The sequence below is a fragment of the Carettochelys insculpta genome, chromosome 29 (assembly GCF_033958435.1).
Source record: "Carettochelys insculpta isolate YL-2023 chromosome 29, ASM3395843v1, whole genome shotgun sequence".
NCBI classification, from domain to species: Eukaryota; Metazoa; Chordata; order Testudines; family Carettochelyidae; genus Carettochelys; species Carettochelys insculpta.
The window spans coordinates 12,235,089-12,252,265 of NC_134165.1; the positions used below are offsets into that span (position 1 = coordinate 12,235,089).

General features: G+C 43.8%; 1 protein-coding gene across 2 annotated transcripts in view; it reads right to left on the minus strand.

Annotated features, from left to right (window-relative positions):
• Window positions 1-17,177, minus strand: part of EIF4B (eukaryotic translation initiation factor 4B) — a 30,275-nt gene that overhangs the window by 11,662 nt on the left and 1,436 nt on the right. Inside the window, exons 2-3 of one of the 2 annotated variants that reach the window (XM_074979763.1) lie at window positions 7,450-7,593; window positions 4,037-4,245 (exon numbers count right to left, since the gene is read on the minus strand). In XM_074979763.1, coding sequence (XP_074835864.1) covers window positions 4,037-4,245; window positions 7,450-7,593 — 353 coding nt within the window. The remainder of the gene's footprint in view (window positions 1-4,036; window positions 4,246-7,449; window positions 7,594-17,177) is intronic. The other variant, XM_074979764.1, reaches the window with a different exon arrangement.

The window sequence follows — 17,177 nt, forward strand, 5'->3', positions numbered from 1 at the left end:
TAGTTTGGATATTAGGAAAAACGACTTCACCAGGAGGGTGGTGAAGCAGAGGAATGTGTTGCCTAGAGAGGTGGTGGATTCTCCATCCCTTGAGGGTTTTAAGTCCTGGCTTGACAAGGTCCTGGCTAGGATGACTTAGTGGGTGTTGATTCTGCTTGAAGCAGGGGCCTGGACCAGATGACCTGCTGAGGTCCCTTCCAGCCCTATGATTCTATGAAGTCCTGTGGCACTTTACAGACTAACAGATTTATTGGACAGTCCCACAGAGGTAGACGTTAGTCTGCACCTTCCTAGAACAAAGCACTCCTGTAGCACTTTAAAGGCTGAGTAGTAATTTATTAGGTGATGAGCTTTCATGGGACAGACCCACTTCTTCAGATCTGGAAAATTCTGATAAAAGTAAATTGACACGAAGAGAATCTGCCAGAAAGACAGAAAAAAACGAAAAACCGACGAATTAGCTGTACAGGACAGAAGGAGGGGAGAGAGTGTGGGAGAGAGGGAAGAAAATTACTTACTGCAAGTGTCATTAAGTGAAGTGGTTGGCCTGAGATCACTATGAATATTAAAGATAGCGAACTGTCCCCGTAATGCATAAGGTAATTGACATCTTTGTTGAGATGCACGTGACAAAAGTGGATGCTTATGTTCCACTAAATCTGTTAGTCTATAAGGTGCCACTGGATCTCTCATTGCTTTGTGGATACGGACTAACTTGGCTACCTCTCCGATAGTTGCCACTTGATTAACCACTAAGCAACCAACACTTGCTCCCAGTTGTGCTTCCTGCTTACAGCGCAGCACCCAGCTCAGAGCCAACAAATATTGCAGTGTCTTGTGGAGAAGGTGACACTCAAGCCAAGTACCTCAAATTGTGTTAGATGAGCCACATGCAACAAGCCATTGCTTGATAAAGAGTTACAGAAGCAGCTGTTAAGAGTGAATGTTATTGGCACAACTGCAGCTCAGCAAGTTAGGAACACAAAATTCTAGAGACGGTCACCAAAAACTGACACCCCATATTATCACAACACCCCACTCCCACTCCAGTTACTATTCCCTATCAAATCTGTTCAGTTTGGCTAAGTCAGACCAAGAGCATTTTGCTGCTAGAAGCAAAACAGCTTACCAGCTGGGGCAGTTCATTGGTTTATGGCATTGTTGACCACCACCACCAAAAATAGCTAGGCTGTTCACTTACACCCTGATGTATCAACCAAGTATGGGGCAAGTATCAGATGATTATAATCAACAGAATGCCACGGTGATTGGCTGGCAGGAAATTAACTTGGAAAACAGGAGATTAGCTCTGAAGAGTAAAGATATCAATGAGTTTGCCAACTGGTTTTACATAAGGCTATGTCTACACTACAGACCACACAGTGGCACAGCTGTACCACTTAAGGGACTTCTGTGTAGCCAGTCTGCCAGCAGGAGAGCTCTCCTGTTAACATAATTAAATCACCCTCAACATGCAGCACTTGTTGTGCAGGCAGAGTTGCTCCAGCTGATAGTGCCGTCCACACCAACACTTTTGCCAATTAAAACTTTTGCCAGTCGATTTAAGTTTCTGTCAAAGCGATAGACTAAGCCCAACCGAACCCAGTACAAGGATCACCTTTCAGAGGGACAATTACCATTGTCACCTATGTAAATCTAGTGCAATCTCTACGAATAGTGAAACTGAAGCACAGTCTCTCTCTCGAGGATCCCTGGCAAGATAGGGAAAGAACTAGGCCTTGGATTTGTGGGTTCTACTCCCAGATCTGCCAGAAATTAAGCCCCACCCCCTCTTAGCCACTTATGAGACACTCTCTTACTCTTCCCACATATTTTCCAGAGACGGAGAAGCTAGGGAATACGAGATGAGAAAGGACTTCTTCCCTGCATGCTATGTACCACAGATTTTGGGCACAACCCTAGGCCGCTGTATACAGCAAGTACTATGAAGTCTATTGAAATGGCTAGGACACTAAGATCAACCCTGTGTTGCACTGTCATGAGCAAATTGCCTGCTTCCTCTGCTGAACAGATTAGAGAGCAAGTCTGGCTAAGGAGTGGAAGAGAGCCCATCCCAGGGGCTAATTTTCAGCAGTTATGCCTCACGGCTTGCTGCAGGAGTTTCACTCTTGCTATTACTTCTAAGGAAGGGATGCTGGATGATTAGACAGAAAATGAGAGTTCCAGATACAGGTTGAAAAGGGACAAGAAATACAAGCAATGTCATTTTGACCTTAACTATCTGCTGTGATCAGCAGAGCTCAGTCACACAGGTAACATTCAGTCCAACAGCCAATGATTCATCAGCCTATCACACTGACCTTCAGAACCACTGGGATGTTTGTGTTGTTTCAGGAAGGGAAAAGAATTTCCCACCTGTAATTCTCTTCCCACCTCCACCACTCCACTCTACTTTGGGCCTTCCAAGAGAAGACAGTTTGAGCCTCCTCCTTGATTAAGACTGAGCTCAGAGTTCATAGCAATCTGCACTCTTCTCTGCAGTGGTTTCCTTCTTGGAAGAGCCACCCAGTCTAGCAAATACCACATGTGAAACCCAGAAGAGAAAAAAAAACAAAACAACTTTCCTTCGTGCTCAACACGTGGGACCCCACATGTATTCACACATGATCTCTGCTTATTCAGACTGAATACTGGATTCTCAGAGTCCCACAGAGCTTACGTAGGCCTGCTGGCAAGGTAAAAGGGCTCACAGAGGAAGACAAACTCAACTTTTTGTACCCTATTGCCAAGGAGAACACCCAACCCCATCATTTACAAGGGGAAGACAGGATCAGAGCCTCAGAAAGACTGATAAACAATTTCTCATCTTTCTTATCAGGAGCCACCTCCTTTATGCACACAAGCTTGCTAAAGTAACTCCAGAAGCAGAATTCCCCTTACTTGGTCTAAAAGGCAGAAGGAGAAAGACAGAACATCCATGGTGCACAAGAGAAAATGTTCATTCAAAAAAGAGGCTCTCTTGCTCAGTGATCCTTCTAAGGAGAAGCAGCAGGAACAACAGCTGCATCATTCTCCTAGAAATGATCCCAAACCTGAGTTTGAGACCCACCTGCAACCCCCCGGACCCTGTTGGAATATACTGTCCAACAGTCTGTTATTGGCTGAAAAAGCGACTTGGAAAATTTGAATGTTTCACCAGCTCCACTGCCTACTGCATAGCATTAGCAGACTGGCCTGCCAGTCATCAGTTCACACTTCCAGGTGGAAGGAAGTTGTGTCCCAGCTAGCTCGCCCCTACACAAGGCGAAAGAGTTCACAAGGTGCATGTGGAGCAGGAGAATGGTCAAGACTCTAATCTGACAATTACAAGAGAATAAGATCTCAACCCAGAACTGTCTATTAGACTGCCAGGAGACAGCAACACTGGGCTCAGGCAATAAACTTTCAAAAAGATTCCTGTCTTGTTAGGAATCGACTTGCTCTTCTATCTTCTGCAAGCTGCCCTAGCTGCTCTTACCAGTGAAGGGCTTGCTTTCATTCTCCTAAGTGGGCCCCAGAAGACAAACCCTACTGTGGGTATGTCTACTTTTTGAGCTGGAAGTTCCGCTGAAGGAGACAGGCACTTTAGCTTTGATCAAGTTAGCATGCTAAAAATAGCGTAGCTACAGCTGTGGGAAAGGTTAGACAGCCCAAGTAGAGTCTGATGGACAAGCTTGTATTGGGGGTGGCTAGCTCCTACCACTGCATCTCCTTGAGCTGGTATGCACATGTAGACCTAGCTTCAGAATGTAACAGGACTGAACACCGAGGGCATAAACCATGCACAAGTAGGATCCATTGACAATTCTGCAAGGAAAATCCTGGGTTTTACTCCCAGCTCCATTCACTTATTGGGTGACATGGGGCAAGTCTTTTCAATATGTAGAATTAGCACAATATTGTGAGGCTTTAGACGGACTGAGTGCTCAACAGACAGAGCATTCCACAACCCATGTTACCTCCAGATTGCCTGCTGCTGCCAAATGGTCCCCATGTGTATCACCCAAACTTAAAATTACGCACAACAGACACTCACATTGAGTCCTCTGAAAAAGTCCTTGATGGACTCTTCTGTCACATCATAGGGCAAATTTCCCAGAAAGGCAGTGTAGGGGGGCGACTTCGGGAGACGGCTTCTGTCTATATTGGGTTCCCGAGCAGCCCGAGGTGCGGTGGGCAGGATGGACCGGTCAATCGGTGGGGCTCGGTACACATCATCATCATTACTATGCCAAGTGGTGGAAACTAGAAGAGAAATTTTGCACATGGTAAGATATGCTGAGCAGGTCCTCCAGTGTTTACACACGCTGATGACTCTCACATCCCCACTTCATTGCAATTAATGTTGGCATTTACTTGCAGTCCTCTCAAAATAAAGTAGAGGCATTAAAGGTGACCAAGAAAAATGTTCAGCAACATCATAAATAATCCCACAATTACATTAAATTCTGTCTATTTTAGGGTACCCTTCTTCCAACATACTATAGCATATACAGGAAGAGAGACTGCGAAGCAAAGATAGGGTCTACCCACTGAGGAAGGGGACAAGCACCTTTGGATACAGACTGGCTAATGTAGTGAGGGGGGCTTTAAGCTAGGTTCGATTAGGGGAAGATGACCAAAGCCCACAGGTTAAGTCAAAAACATTGAGACTGGGGAGAAGGGCCACAAACTGTGAAGGAAGCATGGGCCGTAATAGCATGGATAAAGAAGAAACAAGACAGAATGCAGAGGGGGAAATCAAATCAGTAGTTCAGACGTCTGTATGCTAATGCAAGAAGTATAGGGAATAAGCAGGAAGAACTTGTAATGCCAGTAAATAAACACACCTATGCCACAGCTGGCATCACAGGGACTTGGTGAAATATTGGTATAGGAAGGTACAGTTTGCTTAGGAAGGACCAACAAGAAAGAGGGCCGAGATGTTGTCTTACATATTAAATTGCATACGACTGAACTGAGGATGAGATAGAAATAAGGGGCAGGGATAATCGGCAGTTAGAGCATTGGCCTTGTAAATTCAGGGTTGTGAGTTCAATCCTTATGGGGGCCTTTCAAGGTTGCGGGGCAGGTTACCCTTAAAGAAAAAAGCCCACAACTGTGTAGGATGGTTATTGGTCCTGTTGTGAGTGTATAGGACTGAACTCTATGACCTCTTGAGGTCCCTTCCAGCTCTATGAAATATACAGGAGACAGGACTCTGAAAGGCTCTGGGCAAGGAAAAAGCGGATGTCATGGCAGAGGTCCACTACAGACCAATTAACCAAGAGGAGGCGCATGAGGCTTTCTATAAGCAAAACCATTCAAAGCACAGGACTTCTTGGTGACGGGGGCTTCAACAACCCAGACATCTCTTGGGAAAAGAATACAGCAGGGCACAAGTTATCCAACAAGTTACTGGAATGTATTGGAAATAAGTTATTTCAGAAGGCGGAGAAAGCTACTGGGGGGGGGTGCTCTAGATTTGATAGTAGCAAATAGGAAGGAACTGCTTGAAAATAGTAAAGCAGAAGATAGTTTGGTTGAAAGCTACCACAACATTATTACTTCATGGTTCTACGAAATGGTAGAAGGGAGAACAGCAAAATAAAGATGATTTCAAGGAGGGAGACTTCAGCAAGGAGTGAGTAGGTAAGTTCCCATGGAAAGTAAGACTAAGAGGAAAAACAGCTAAGACAGTTGCCAGTCTTTCAAAAATTAAGGGTGCAAGAGCAAAATATCCCACAGCATAGGAAGATAAGTACGGCAACAGACCACCCTAGATTAACCAGGAGATCTTGAATGATCTAACACTCAAGAGTCACAACAAGAAGTGAAAACTAGGTCAAATTACAAAAGATGATATGAATAAACAAGTACATAGAGGCAAAAGTAGACAGGCCAAGGCACAAAACAAACTCAAATGAGCTAGATGCACAAAGGATAACATGAAAACATTAACAGATTAGAAGATGAAGGACAATAGAAAATGAGGAAATGAAAGAGGTGCTTAATGACTTCTGTTATGGTTTTCACCAAGAAGGTTGGTAATGACTGTGCACCTAACATATTGAATGCCATGAAAATGGGGTATGTTCAGAAGCTAAAACAGGGAAAGAACAAGTTAAAAATTACTCGAGCAAATTAGAGGTCTTCAAATCACGAGGGCCTGATGAAATGCATCCTAGAATACTGAAAGAGCTGAGCCAATAGCTATTATCTTTGAAAAGTCATGCAAGATGAGAGGGATTCTAGAGGACTGGAAAATGGTAAATATAATGTCACCTATAAAAAGGGAAATAAGAACAGCTCAGGAAATTATAGACCAATCATTTTAACTTCTGTACCAGGAGCAGCAGGAAGCAGGGCAGACTGGGACACCGCCTCCTACTGCTACCATTGGCTGTGAACGTTGATCGCCTAATACCTATGGAGGTGCAGGCCTGCCAATGATAAACCCTGATGAACCAGACTTGCCCACTCTGATCTAAAAGGTTGTTACAAGGAGTGAAAATTATTCTCCTTAACATCTGATAATAGGACAAAAAGAAAGGGGCTTAAATTGCAGCACGGGAGGTTTAGGTTGGACATTACAGAAAAAAACTTATCTGTTATGGTGGTTAACCACTGGAATAAATTTCCTAGGGAGAGTACAGAATCTCCATCATTGGAAGTTTCTAAGTCAAATTAGACAAACATCTGTCAGGATTGGTCTAGATGGTACTTGGTCCTGCTATGAGTGCAAGGGACTGGTGTTGAGTTCTTGAGGTTCCTTCAAGTTCTGCATGTTGCACAAAAATATGAGATCCAGTGAACGAACAAATGGGACAAAGAAAAAAAAATTTAAAAAAGATACCAAACTGGTGATAAAATGGGATCAAAATGTCAACTATAGCAAAAGGGAAAACTTTCACTGAGCTCTCAGCACAGCCACTTGACAGGAACAGAGTCATGAAACGAGCTATCTAGATGGAATGCCTGAATCAGAACATTTTGCCCACAAACCTCAAACCAGGCCTCAGATAAGGCAAAGAACTTAGCTGATCTCTGAATTTTAATCTCCTTCTAGAAGAGCAAGCAGCATTGGGGGCATCAAGAATTTTTACTGAAACCATCTTCTCACCTGGGGATGTCAGTTGTGAAGAGCAGAACAAACTGAAATTGACTCAGGTGAAGAACAATGGGAGTCAGGTGTTAGAAGTAATGAAAAATATTATATTATATGCCACTGGAAATTTTTGTTCTTTTCCCTTTTGATTTGTAAGGCTCACAAATGCAGGGAAACTGTACACAGAACAGCAAAATGTGCTGTCAAGTTCATTGTGAACTAAAAAAGTAAAGGAACCTTTCCTGTAATCTTTTGGCTTCAAGATGTACTAATACCAATAGATTTCACTGACACACAAGTTATTCAGTGACGGTACCTCAGGACAGAATGCTAGTAGTAGGGAAACTTAGAAATGAAGTTACCATCTCCTTCCAGGTCATCTGTCTCATCGGCCCAGCTGACTGGTTTTGGAATAAAGGTGCTTCCTCCACCACCACCGCCACCATCTTCTGCCAGAAAGTCCGTCAGAGTAAGGGTCTTCCCCTTCTTGTTCTTCTTTTTAGCTGCTAAAGGGGAGAAGGGGGCAGAGGTGAGTAACATCTGTGCACGATTAATTCCACTAAAGGCAGCACTGAATGGAGGTGTTACTGCCTTTCACAGGATGCCTACAGAGGCAAGTATCCTACATGCTCAGAAGAAGCAGACAAAAGAAATGTGTATCACCCTTAGGCCAAACCGCACCAGCACGAAATTGCACCACCATTCCCACAAACTGGGAGAACAAAAGCCATCCATTTGTTATACAGCATTAGCCTGCCATACTAATCTATGAAGCAGAAAGACTTTTTTTCCCCCATAAGGCTGCCTCTTTTTTGGGCAGTTGATTCCTGTTTTAATTGGCATCTCTACCACCACCATGAATTCTCATCAGCGCCCAGAACTTCTGGCTGTGGTTTGTGGCCTAAGGATTAAGGCCTATGCTCAGTAGATGAGGCAGAGAAAAAACACCAGGTTTGCTGTTCTCTTCAAGGCCCTTTTGATGAATTAGGTTTAAATTAAAAATTTTGGTTTGAACTTTACACCCTCTTTTCCTAGTTCCTGTTAGTTCGGATGGACCCCTTATCCTTTCATTCCTCTGTCCCAGAGCATCCCTTAGTGACATGAAATTAAAGTGCCTCCCACAGCTGCTCCACAAGAATCCCAACCGTGTTACATGCTGTACACCCATCATCTCTACTTACAGTGGACAATTATTCGAAGGTCCCTGTGCCCCACCTGTGAAAAAGACTATAGCCCTAATCATTCTGCTTGTACTGTGAGTTCCTATAATAACGTTAAGCAAGTATTATACTATATTAATATACAAGGTGGGTGAAGTGCTATTTTGAGAGAAGCATGCAGGTCACCTGAACTGGCAGGACTATCTCACATTTTAATCCTTTCCTGGTTCATTTTACACAGGAAGCATGATCCAGTAGTCAGTGCTAACCTAGGATGTGAGAACTGGGTTAAATGCCCTGATCGGCTACAGGTTTCACATGACAAGAGAGTTCTGATTTATGCTTATGTTGTGAGTAACTGAGGGCAGATACGGTTAAGTCAGCTGAGGAATTCTTCCACTGACCTAGCTAAACCACGTCTCAGACAGACAGTAATATATTGACAGGAAAAAGCCCTCCAGTCGTTGTAGGAAGGATCTATGCTACAGTGGCACAGCTGCAATGCTGATACAGGAGCCAAGGAACAGAGATTCAGGCCCTCTGTAAAACAGGGTAACAGCAGTGCTCTGCCCCATACCAGGGCTGTGAGGAGAAATGCCTTTAAGCAGATGCTCAAATATGCAGCAACAGTGTAGTTATCTACACAATGAATCAGTGCGCCAGCACCCCCCCCCCCCCCCCGAGAACAAAGGGCACTGGAACTCAAGTCCCGTCAGCAGCCTCAGCCCCAGGATCTCTGGCAGCAACAGGAAGGGAAGATGACAACCTGCAACCCCATTCCAGCCACAGGAACCTCAGCCAGAGGGCAGGGGGAACCTCACAGCCCCGTGGCTGAGACAAAGCCCTGCTGACAGTCTTAGCTGCAGGATCCCCGCTCAGGGGGACAACAGTGTCAGAATACGTTCCGGCAGAAAAAAATCCCTGCAGTGAACTAGGGAGATGAGCCATTCTGAAAGCCACGACCCTTCTTGTGTTTTAAAGCTAACTTTGATTGTACGCCTCAGTAACTTCTATTTTGTTTAGATTACGGAAAAAAAGATCAATACTACTCAGGTACTTCCACGTGCGCAGACAGAACTACACAATGTACTGTACATTTCAATGTACAACTGTACAATGAAATGAAAGCACAAAACCACTCCCTGGCAGCACTGAGATCATGTCTGTGTTATTGGCTAACAAGCACGGCATCACAGATTTAGAGGAAATTTGTGCTGTGCACATGCAAAGCAAGAGTATACCTATACACACAGGCACAGTAACCACCTGGAAAGATTCATATGCTCTAATTGAAAATATGAATGCATCATATACAAGACAGCTTAATACTATTTTCTGTGGTGGCACGCGCACACACCCACCCACCCACCCACCCTCAACAGTAGTAAGCAATTTCCTTGAAGTTTCAAAATGCCACTGTAGGGCCAAGACCAACCACAGAAGACAGCACTGGAAACTTGACTTTAATATAGGGAAGTTGGTGGGATTCTAATAAATTTGGCCTGGGTTTTCAGAAACAGCTAGTGATTTTAGGTGCTGAACTTGAGACATTTTACAGCTGCTCAATTTTCATCAGCAGGAGGATCATCACTTCTAAGAGAGTCAGGCCCCTCCAAAGTTATCTCAAGCTGAGCATCCAAAGCTACCAAAAGCTTTTGAAAATTAATGCCCTTACCTTTAGTAGTAGCTACAATTAACTTTGGTAGACGTTGCTGCATTTCATACAGATCTCTTAGTAACCTGCATCTTTCAATAAATGTCTTTTATGAAAAAACAGATCTTACTAGCTTTCAAAACTGTTCTGCAACTGCCAGTAAACCAGCTGTAGGCTACCACTTTAGAACAAGGATGAAACTGTTCACCAACAGCCTAGAAAATGTTTCTTCTAGAATTTCTGGGATAAAGATCAGTAATAGGACTGCAAATTTGCTAGAAACGTGTATCTGTGTAGCCCCACTGGCTCTGAAAAACAGAGTTCTGGCTGTAGAGTGAATATTGGTTAATACCTTTCCCATCACTCAACCCTACTTTCCATCATTCAGCACTACTAATTTACTCTATCCCTACACTCTTCTGTTTGGTCTCAGTCCAGATTGCAGCATATAAGGTGGTTCACCTCTGTATTTTAGCTCTTGCAGAAACAGCAGAACACTGGATCCTACAGGACATCTAAACATTCTGGACATCCAAGAATATCTACAGAAAAGTCAATGCCTAGAACTGTTGACAGAAATTAAGCCAAACTATCTCACAGGGTCTTCATCCTAAGTGCCTTCTAGCAACACCCAGGAGAGGCACAGAAGGGTTAAAATAAACCCACCACAAAGCCAAGGCCAACCTTTTTGCCTGGCAATGTTGTTGTTTGCTGTCTATCTAGTTTGACATTCCTGGAAACCTTTCCTTTAAGCTTCAGCAAACAAATTGGAAGACCTTCTTCTAGGAGCTGTCAGAGCAGTGTAACCACATGCATCCTCAACAGACCTATCAGCTGCTTCTCTTTAACCATCTGAGGAAGCAATGCACAAGCTTGGAAAGCCAGACCAGTCTGAAGTAAAATGTCACCATCATAAGATATCAATATTATAGTTCCACCAGGCCAATAACCTCCCAGCAATCAACTTCACAGCCTCCCATCCACCATGCTGCCAACCAGGCACAACAGTGCAGACTCTGAACATGAGCAGATTCCACAGATTGCTGCCACATAACACGGGACTCCACAACCCAGACCATCAGCCTTCTCTCATCCACCCAGTCAAATACTGTTCCACTTTTATAAGTGTGATGCTGTTGCAAAAAAAGCAAACATGATTCTGGGATGCATTAGCAGGTGTGTTGTGAACAAGACATGAGAAATCATTCTACCGCTCTACTCTGTGCTGGTGAGACCTCAGCTGGAACATTGTGTCCAGTTCTGGGCACCCCAATTCAAGAAAGATGTGGAGAAATTAGAGAAGGTCCAGAGAAGAGCAACTAGAATGATAAAAGGTCTGTAGAACATGACTTATGAAGAAAGGCTGAAAGAATTGGGCTTGTTTAGCTTGGAAAAAAGAAGATTGAGGAGGGACATGATAGCGGTTTTCAGATATCTTAAAGGGTGTCATAAGGAGGAGGGAGAAAACTTGTTCTTCTTGGCCTCTGAGGAGAGAACAAGAGGCAATGGACTTAAACTGCAGCAAGGGAAGTTTAGGTTGGACATTAGGAAAAAGTTCCTAACTGTCAGGGTGGTCAAGTACTGGAATAAGTTGCCAAGGCAGGTTGTGGAATCTCCCTCGCTGGAGATATTTAAGAACAGATTAGATAGACATCTATCAGGGATGGTGTAGATAGTGGTCGGTCCTGCCATCGGGGCAGGGGACTGGACTCGATGGCCTCTCGAGGCCCCTTCCGGTCCTAGTGTTCTATGATTCTATGATTCTAAGATTACTGACCTCTTAGGAGGCTCTTTAGAATTTCCCTTAGGCTGATCACAGCAGGTACTACTGTAGCACTTCTTATGACGACGCAAAGCTTTCCAAATCACCAGTGACTTTCATGGGGGTGGTGCAGATGTCACATGAGCAAGATTTCCTATCCCTAGTGTTCATTTGGCATTTTAAAAAATGTGGCGTTTCCCTATCATGGCAGCTTTAAATCTGCACAGTAGATCGAGGTGTTCAGTATTGGTCAGCTTAGCAATATGGAATGACATACAAGTAATAGGAATGCACCCCTGCTCTCTCCTTGAGCTTTACTATCTCCTTGAGGATGTTCTGGCTTTGATATTCATCCCTTCGTGACCCCTCGGCATACCTTATGAAGCCTGGGGTCCAAAGACTCCACTGTGCCTGTCCTCACAAGCAGGCTCACAACAAAGTATCTGCATTTCATGGGTCAGATTATTTTTCCACACAAGCACTAGGAAGGAATGCCACTGAAAGTAGGGATGCAAAAGGTTACTTGTTTCCCTAGTAAACATTAGGCTCACCAGAATGGCTACCAGTTAACCCGACTGCCAGCCACAGCAGCCCATAGCACCCTTGGCTGCATTGGGACAGCCACTGGGACCCACGCCAAGTTAGGGCAGCATGCAGCGCTGCATGGTGGGCAGGCAAGACCTCAACCACGCTCAAGTGGCCCCAAAGGGGAGGTGGAACACTGGCTCCAACACCAGAGTGAGGAGATGGGACTGATGGGCAGGTGGGACCCAGGTAGGCAGGCTGGCCTGGAGCAGTACCCACCACACCTGCCCCACAGACCCAGTGGGATCACAGCTGTGGTTAGACCTGCCTGCCCCACCAATGCCCTGTGCCAGCCCATCAACAGCTTACCAGTCAGATGATATAATTTTAATAGTTTAACCAGTTAAGTGTTTTGACCAATATTTACATCCCTAATTGAAGCTGGTGGAGTAAGAATGGTGTAACACTGGTGAGAGGGGAATCAGAACACAAAGTTAAGGCCATTTGGTCCCAGGCATATCAATGGGACATCACAAGATCCAGGATAAGCCACTGCATTCAGCATCACATGAAGGCCACCTTCAAAGGTACTAGCTCGCTTTTTATTTCTTCTTCATTCTGCTCCCTACCACCTTCTGCACAGAGTTGGAGACTGCCTGATATCTTCTCTTGGGAGGGGGTCTTTGCATGAATATTTCTGCTCCAGCTACTCCCAAGAAATCTATTTTTCTGCAACCTGCCCTGCCTTCCCTAACAATACACTATGCGACTCTATGACCATGTCCGTTTCCTCTCCTTCCCTGAGCAGTAGCTCATTCGCTACTGCCCACAACATTAAAAGACCACTGTTTATGGCAGTATATTTTCTTCAGAAGTTTCACTACAGGGCACTTCTTGCAACCTCCCCAGCAGCTCAATCTATGAAATGAATGGGTTTGGAAACAGCTGCTTCAGTTAAGTTTACTTACTTTCTTCTGCTGCCTGCATCCTAAAGGGGAAGATCCTGAACAAAGATACATGGCATTTGTTTGAACTGCTTTTCCTTCTCGCCTTCTTTGCCCCTACCCACCCTCCAGTCTAAATCCTGCAGCAAAGCCACATGGTCCTTTTTTTAACCTCATTTTGTTGCCATGGAAGCAACTGTGAAATCACAGATTGAACACTAAGGCTTCATGGCTAGGTTAAAAGGAGGAGGAAAAGCACAGTCAGTTTTGTTCTCAATCAAGATGGGAATGCAAACTCACAAAAGTTCTCCAGGCTTGCAGGTTGAGTTCCAAAGAACAATGGTGAGCTCCAGTTTAAGGGAACACTCAGTTCCTATGGTCAGGAGGAATTTGTGATACCAGGACTATAAATGTACATAGTATATTCTCCTATCCTATTTTGCTAACCCTTATTTTGCTTACGAAATCTATTTGGTAGTTCCTGTCCTCCTAGCAGAGCTCTTACCCTGTGCTTTCTATCAGTAGATCACCAAGTAGTAAGTATCATTACCCCAATTTTACAGGTGAGGAAACACACACAATTTGCAGAATGAACGACGAATGAAAAAATCAAGACCCTGGCGTGGTTCGAATAGGAGAGGGAGACCCCAAAGAGAATGGATAGATGATATAGTAGACAGGTTCTGTAGACTAGCTCCACACCAAAGCCACTTCGCACTGGACAGGGAATGATGGAAAGGAATAGGGAGAGAGACATCAGATATCAACAGGTGCCGAGTCTGAGGTTGATGATGATGAAACACGCACAGAGGGGAGGCAACTTGCCCAAGGTCGCACCCAGGAATGAAACCCTAGTCCAAAGTCCCAGTCCAGTCCCACTGAAACATACTGTCTTTTCCAGAGGCCCTCAGTAACACTCAGAGCTGGTCTACACTACAAAGATACATTGGCTTAACTAGAATGCACAGGCTACGAAATATTCCAGGCCTTGTGTGATGTAGTTAAGCCAGCCTCAGTGCCCGTGTAGCTACCACTGGATTGACAGAGGAATGGATGGGTTTTTTCCTGTTGCTGTAGTGTGCTCGACATCATTGCAGCTGCACTGCCATAGCACTTGTAGTGTAGACTAGGGATGTTAATGGTCAACCAGTTAATCCCTAAGCCTCACCAGTAATAGATGAAGCTTACCGGTTACTGTTAATTGAAGTGGACTGGAATAGCCTTCTGCTCCTCATTTAACAGGATTTTACCTCTCTAGTGTAGACATACCCTCAGTCAATTAGAGAGGTCAGAGACCTCTGCACCCTGCCTGCATGGATGATGGGAGTCAGAGAACAAGTCTTGCAGCTAACATTTGATCACAAAGCCGCCCCACTTTGCACTTTACCTAGAATAGCTGTTTCAGGAAAAACCCCATACTTAAAATGTGCCAGAAATAAGTAATTAGTGGAGAGTCCATATAATTTGCTGGAATTATTTGAGCACAAAGACACAGGTTTATTGCTTCTTCCCTCCCCAATCAAACAAACAATATAACCAGAATCCCCCCTATTTCATGGCAAACTTCTCTTTCATTCTGGTTGCCTCCAGGTGTACTTTTTCAATTCCTGTCACATACTTAATCCAGTAACCAGACTTCCAACCACTACTACACAGACCACAGCCTCGCCGGTTACTAGAAAAGCACTATAGAGAATTAGATAAAAATGAGAACTGTCTGCCCTAGGGGAGCTATAGAAGTTCGCACCCACTGTATTAACGACTCTGTTTACAAAATGTAATTATTTTAAAGGTGGTTGGACAAAATCCACATGTTGCTGCATGTGCAGCTTTGGAATCCTCCAGAAAGCAGCTGGGTAAAGGGCCCATGATGTTTAAGATGACTCTCTTGGTGCAAAAGAAACTAAAATACTCCACAGTGCCCCCTTTCTTGCAAAATATTCTTGATTCATGTACACTGGGATTGCTATTGCTGAGTACTGCAAGCAGGGCTTGGAAGAGCTCTTGCAAATGCAGACAAGCTAATCTTTAAGAACTATCAATTGCTAAAGCTAGAGTGTACAAGAACCGAGAATTAAAATTGGGTTAGTCCTCTAGCATGGTTAAAATTCAGTTTGCTGGGGGGTAAACTCATGGAATTATGATATCAGCTAAAGAACTGATACATCATCATAAGCAACATACTGCAATGACTGCACTGGATATGATGTTTTAGTGTCCTCCTGCTGTAGGCAAGTGTTGCTCAGAAAGTGGCTGAAGGTGTGTTTCATGTACATTCCTACCCCACAAGGACATCTATTTGGTGTCAATGATTTCTGTCATTTAGTAACCAAATGCACTGTTAACTAGAGCAGACGCTGCATCCATAAAACCTACAGGCTGGCTGTTTGCTCAATTTCATCAAATGGCTGACAAGCCACAGGCAGGAGCTAACAGTATGGAGCAACTTCTGTTGCTGAACACAGCGCTACTCATGCATCACTGAACCTGTCAAAACCTCATAGGGCTCAGGAAGAATAATACAGAGAAAGCCACCTGGACCAAAGTTGCTCTTTCTGGCCAGTTGTGGATTTTCAACAGCCTCTGCTTGTGCTGGCTATCTCCAAACTAGACACCAGTTATACCTGGGAGTACCAAGCCCTTCAAAAGCATTTTCTTCACATCTACTGCTGGAATCAGAATTTCCCCAGCTGCTAAATACAAATAAAAATTATATGTCACTATTCTACTCAAACTTAGCTTATTGAATCCTTATTAATTATTAAGAGATGTATGGGCACTTACCATGAAAAGTCTGCATTTTCAAGCACAGATAACTGTTTTATTAGTGCATCTTTGCAAAATTATTAGGAAATCTGATCTGCCTAGGCATTAAACCTAACTGTTTGTGCAAACATATAGGGAAAAGAAAGGTATGACTGCTTCAAACTCCTTGCTATGAAATATAGTACCCTGCATTTCTACTGTTGAAACTCCAAACAGCATCTGCAAATTCAACTGCTTTCTGTTTTGCTTAACTGCTGTCCTGAGACATGCCTCTTGACATTTTAGTCAGACAAGGAAAGCAATGTTATTGTAATTCATATGGGGTGTATGCAATTACATGTACTTACCTCAGAAAGAGGTGAAATATTACTCGATTTAGAGTCAAAACGAGTTAAGAAAACTGCCTGACTATGGTATATTGAAGCCTTGGACTTTCCTAGATGCCATCTTCTGAAAAAGACAGGCAACAAAACATTGATGCCTTCTCCTCCATGGAACTGCATGGGGGACAGACAACTGCATTTGTACCAACCAATTCTGATATTTAGCTATACGAGAGGAGTAGCCAAGTTAGTCTGTATCTTCAAAAACAACAAGAAGTCCTGTGGCACCTCAGATGAAGTGGGTCTTTACCCACAAAAGCTTATGCTCCAAAATACCTGTTAGTCTATAAAGTGCCACAGGACTTCTTGTCGTTCTGACATAGCAAGGGCTTCTGCTATTATTGTAATCAGAAGTTTAACCAGTGAGCTAAAAGACAGAAGTCAGAATTTATTTAAAAAGCTCTCAGCCTAGTTTACTTTAGAACCACAGTATATAACCCTAACACAAAATGCATTCTGACTCAATAGTGACAGACCCATGTTCTTAATGGAGCAATGCTGGCCAGGTGCCAGGCCAGGTGCCACTATAGCAAAGCCAGTCTTTACATACATTAATGTGAGACACTTTGCTCAAGACAAGACTATTTAAAATAATGGAACTTTCCCCACCCAAACAAACAGGCCTTTAGCTCCAGAGAGGTTTTTAAAATTAACAGCTTTTGTTGAAGGAGTGCTTCAAAGGGATAACTTGTAATAAGGTGTGTGTGCAAGTAAACTCCTCCATGGGGTCTTGGGTTCAGATGGTTAAAAATGAAGAGTCCTGTAAGAAGATTTGAGTATGCTTCCTTCCAGCTTTTTTTTTTTTTGATAATACTTGCAAATGATGGTGAAGTCTGGTGCATTTCAAAAGCATTCAAGAGTCAGGCTCCAGACTAAGGCTGTTAATAGAAATTCAA